General features: G+C 42.9%; 1 protein-coding gene across 9 annotated transcripts in view; it reads left to right on the top strand.

Annotated features, from left to right (window-relative positions):
* smarcd3b (SWI/SNF related BAF chromatin remodeling complex subunit D3b) overlaps nt 1–5,289 on the top strand; it is a 35,107-nt gene that overhangs the window by 19,843 nt on the left and 9,975 nt on the right. For 5 of the 9 annotated variants that reach the window (XM_032504278.1, XM_032504275.1, XM_032504274.1 and 2 more), the window contains exons 3-4: nt 2,282–2,371; nt 3,369–3,411. In XM_032504278.1, the coding sequence (XP_032360169.1) occupies nt 2,282–2,371; nt 3,369–3,411 (133 nt within the window). The remainder of the gene's footprint in view (nt 1–2,281; nt 2,372–3,368; nt 3,412–5,289) is intronic. The other 4 variants (XM_032504283.1, XM_032504280.1, XM_032504279.1 and 1 more) reach the window with 1 other exon arrangement.

Genomic DNA, 5,289 nt, shown 5'->3' with positions numbered 1-5,289 from the left:
CACACACACACACACACACACAGTGGATGGATGTCTGTTGGGAGACGAGTGTGTGGCAGGTTTGGTCGTTAGAAAGGAGATCAATAAGCTCACTCAGTGGACCTCTGTCCCTCTCGGTTTCATTCTCTCAGTATCTGCAGCACGATTGATCCACCTACAACTAAGCAGGCTTGTCGAACAGGCTTGTCCTGTATCGGGGCCTCAACCCCCAGAATACCCTGACTGGCTGCGGAGGGTCTGATCGATGGTCCAGGGTGACTCTCTCTCTCTCTCTCTCTCTCTCTCTGTTGCTTTGTTGAGAGAGTGTGTGTCCTCTGGCAAACAAGTTGATGCTCCAGCTCTACTCCATCCAGCTCAAACCCCACGCGGCTGCCAGCTGAGGGCGGCCCACCTGTGTTTGCAGTGTCATTGAGACCTTATGGTCCCAGCTACACTCGCTCTGCAGAACACTGTCCTACGCAAAGCTGCTGCTAAAAATAAGATTTAATTCCAGTTTGCTTTGCATAAAGGGCTATGAATACTCAACCTTGTGTCCTAGGAATTACGTTTATATACTACTAATTTGTTTTCCCAAATAGAGACACTTTTTGTGCTGAACGATGCACCTTATGTCTTATAGGCAGATGGTGGGCTAAGGACGTTGACACCATTCCGCTTACGTGACTTGGATGTTACATAAATTAAACAACCTTTTCTTTTTCTGTTAAAAGAAAACAGCAAATTCATAGCACAAAGATTACATTTCTAGGAGACAGGATTGAAAAACCTTTGTATCACACAAAACACATTGAGGTAAAAATGTAGATTTCATGCAGAGGCTAATTAGCAGCATAGTCATCTGTGAAGTGTCATCTTGTGTGTGCTTTAAAAATAATACAGCATCATCCTGGGCACAACATTCCAGATGCATATTAACATATTCACATAACTCATTTGCATAGTTGATGCCTTGTGGAAAGAAATCTTTTCTCGTCACATTTTTATACAAAAACATTTTTGCTTGTTTTTAATGCCGAGTGGTTACTTATTGTTGTAGTTCTTGTGTTTCATCACGGTTGGCCGTTATATCACAAAGGCGGAGGGTTTAAACATGTCTTAAGTTGCATAAATTCCACAAAACTGTTCTGCAATTTCACATTTTTAAGAGTTGAATGACTGCTACAGATCTGAGTTACCACACCTTTGTTACCATGTTACGTGTTTTAGCATCAGTTTAATTAATTTTTTTCCCCTAAAATGCTCTTTTTCTTAAAGAGCAACGTAACACCAAGACCGTTGTTTCAGTTACCTCCTCAGGAATGAAAGTTTCAGATTTGTGACAGAAGTGTGTAACCGTATCCAACAGTGTTGTCAAGGTGCACTAACTCACAAGAAAAATGTAACAACTGGAGTGATTTTTTTAGCTGGTGTTAAGTTACTCTTGAAGGATCTGCTCCTTTGTTCCTGAGAGCCCAGCTTCACCATCTCCTCCCATAGTTTGGTGCACAGGTTTGGGATTTTTTATTTATTTTTTTCCCCAAAAATATTTGTTCCAATGAAGTATTACTGTATTATTTAACCAAGTCCTGATCTTTTATATCAACATTTGAACCTTGTTTTTTAATGTTAATTGTGGTCTTTGTTCTTGAAGTAACCTAAAAATGTTCCTCAATGCAACCCAGGGTTGCTTAGGAACATTGCTATATGCATGCGATAATGAAACCGGTTTCTTGGTCCTAGGCCAGCTGTTTTAAGGTGGTGAACAGTGGAAATGCTAAGAAAAGTTTACGATTTGGTCTGGGAAATGAGTGAAAAGGTGTCAGTAGAATGCATGCTGTCTTCATCCGCACATTACTTCATCAATGCAACATCCATATTTGCAATTCAGAACCGAGCAATAGAGCTGAACTCACACACTGCCTGTTTGCTCCTTCTCCTGTGATACACAAGTTCCCAGTGTGTCCGTTGTCGGTGTATTGTCTGTCTGTGTGTGTGAAGCATGATTGTTTTGGTTCACAGAGAAACTTTGTTGAATGAGCGTGTCCCTCAGATGAGCAGGATGCCTCCCAGCTCCTACTCTGCTGCACATTGTGCGTGCATGGACACAGTTACACGCCCATTCCTGTGCCTGCCCTTGTCTGAGTTTTAGAGTTTGCACCTACTAACAGACCCTTGAACTTAACACACATCCAGACATACAAACAGCCAGAACCACCAGGTGTTCCCCCTCTGACATCGTACTTGAGTGTGTGTCTCGCCACAACTCTAATCGTACAACCTTCGAATCCTCACCAATTCTTAGGAAGCCAGTTGGATTCCCTGGAGCCAATGAGATGCCGGCGAGGCAGATGGACATGAGAGAGCCCCAATCAGATCCCACGCTCGGATCAAAGTAGGAGTTTATTCTGCTGCATGTCTTACGTTTGATGACTTTGGCCTATTTAGAATTTCACCCGAGCCCAGCACTCCCTGAATGAGTTGTTTTGGCCAACCATATGTTCAGGCCTAGAAGTTGACCCTTTAAAATGTAATGGTGCATGCTTTAGACTGGAGCATGGCATGATTGAAACAGTTTGTTTCAGCCCGAACAGAAACATAAACTAGAATCCAATCTCAAACCCCTTTTTAAGAACAGTTTAAAATGCCGGATTGTTGTGATGCAGGTTTGTGTTTTCCTTTGCAATGCACTCCCAAATCTTTCGATTGTCCTTGCAACAGGCTTCTTTCAGTATTTGGCATGCTGATGTAACATTCTGCTTCACAGACCGTTGCAGTGCTCTGTAATAAGAAATATGTCTACACTGCAAAAAAAATCCCCTTCTACAAAAAAGAAAAAATATGTAATCCAAATACAATTTCAGGTAAGCAAAACATTTTGAACTAGCATAGAAATAATCCCACTACGAAAGTCCATCTACCCTTGAGAACACACACATACAGTCCCCTCTGTTAAAATCATACCTAAAAGCTCTTGAACACACATTCTGTCATCATCCGAGTTCTGCTGCACCATCCCGTGCGTTTGTGTGTGTGTGTGTGTGTGTGTGTGTGTGTTTGTGTGTGTAGGTGTGTGTGTGTGTTTGTGTGTGTAGGTGTGTGTGTGTGTGTTTGTGTCAGACAAGAGTTGTCTGATGTGACACTTTTTTGGCTGTTAGAGGCTCTCATTCTGCAGGTGGAACGTTGCATTTCAGATACCACATAAACACATGATCATGTACACACACACACACACACACACACACACACACACACACACAAACAGCTGGGATGCTGGGGTGCTGGATATGGCCCAGCATTTTAGCAGATGGCCTGGGTGCTACGCTATCAGTCACCATAGTAACATGCTCTCTTTTCCCTCTTTCTCTCTGTTTTTCTCTCCCTCTCTCTAGTGCTAAGAGAAGGAAAATGGCAGACAAGATTCTTCCGCAAAGGGTAAGGCTTTATATTTTTTACCTTTTGTTGCTGTGTTTTTTGTGTGTGTGTCATTATCTTTTGAGTGCAACACAGAAAAATCCTGGTCGGTTTTTGATGTCAGGGGTTCTTGGAATGCGCAGAGGGCCAGATGATTATGTGTTGTTTCCAAATGACGAGAGAGAGAGAGGATGAGGGCGTGATCAGGAGATTTTAGGCAATTTTTTAGGGTTTCATTCTGTTATTTGGATAGTGTTTTTTTATTTAAATTGGAGTAGTTAGCGGGATATGGTGGAGACTCTACTGCAACTAGAACCGAAAGAGAACCACCATGTTGCCACAGGTGAGTCTGTGCCGACTGAGATTGAGATTTTCATCCCGTAGTTTTCAGCCCTCACCACATCCTGACCAGCATACAGAACGCTTTTACTCTGAAGCTATGGAGGTCTGGAGACTGTGAGCGTTTGGCTCAGGTCTTATCCCCTAACGTAACCCAGACAGAGATAGCAGTAGGCATGGCTGGGGCACCACTCCACAACAATGAGTCACGGACAGGGAATGTCTGCCACACTCCTCTGTCTGCTTGGCACCATGGCCTGGTGAAAGACTTTGAGATGGAGATAGAGAAGGAATGAGAGGGAATAGTAAAGGCAGCCATTTAGAAAGAAACATGAAAGAGGGAAGAAGAAGAAGAAGAGGGAGGAGAAAGAGCAAACTGTGTATGTGTGTGTGTGTGCGTGTGCGTGTGTGTGTGTGTTTGTGTGTGTGTGTGTGCGTGTGTGTGTGTGTGTGTGTGTGTATGTGTGTGCGTGTACAGTTTGGTAAGTAAGCAGCAGCCCTTGATGCTCCGAGGACTTTCATCGGTATGGTAATGTCTGAGTCCTGGCTGGTTGGCTGCACACTCTGCATCTCATTTTTATTCCCCAGTGTCCTCAGGATGGTGTGGACCGCTGTATTAATGGCGGGCTGGGCAGAAGTTTTGGAGTCTCATACAGAACAAATATTGCACAGTTATCCAATGACATCTTTATGGGATGACAAGGTTTTAAGTCCTTTGTCTCCTCAAACTTGTTTTGTGTCACAGGTGTACTTAACAAGTATTTTTGGGCATTAAATCGCCGATCCTGGAGAGATCGGGGGAGAGAAAGGTGGGGAGCGTCATAACATAAGTCCCTGGCTGGAGTTGAATCGGGGGCATTAGCGCTAAACCCCTAGTCCACCTGGGTGCCTGACCTACTGTATATACCCCACTAACCTGGCGGTGGCTCAGTCAGGACAAACTCCTTCTGTGCAGCCAAACTTTTTCTAAAACCCTCTCAGCTTTATTTGAAATCATAGTGGGGATCCCCAACCTTCTAAAAATAAATGATTAATTATGTTAGGCTGACTTCTGGGGAAATGGGTATAAAATGATTCACAAGCCATTGATACAATTTCTATTTGATGCAAAGGTGCAGCCGTAGAGTCCTGGGTTATTTAATTCAGTCTCAGTGATGACCTGGGAAGTTGAAACTGAATATGAATGTGATACTGTGAGACAGTTAGAGATTTTTCCAACCACAAAGGTTGCTAACAGACAAATTAAAGGAATAATTTGACATTTTGTAAAATTTGATTTCTGGCAGAGTTAGATGAGAAGATTCATATCTCATTCTCAAATGAGAGTGGTATCGATCTTCTCATCTAACTCGACAAGAAGGCAAACAAGAATTCTTACTTTCCTGCTATTCAATATATTATCTTATTCCTTGAAGCAAAACTAAATGTAATGGGGCTAAATAAAGTAAGACCTTTCCCCCTGTAGCATTACCGCAGGGCAAACAGCTAATCACTACATGTGAAGAAAATCTGACTTCTTAATCTTTTGTGTGTGTGTGTGTGTGTGTGTGTGTGTGTGTG

Source organism: Etheostoma spectabile, chromosome 22 (genome assembly GCF_008692095.1).
Source record: "Etheostoma spectabile isolate EspeVRDwgs_2016 chromosome 22, UIUC_Espe_1.0, whole genome shotgun sequence".
Lineage (NCBI taxonomy): Eukaryota > Metazoa > Chordata > Actinopteri > Perciformes > Percidae > Etheostoma > Etheostoma spectabile.
This window is presented reverse-complemented; position numbering and strand designations above follow the sequence as displayed.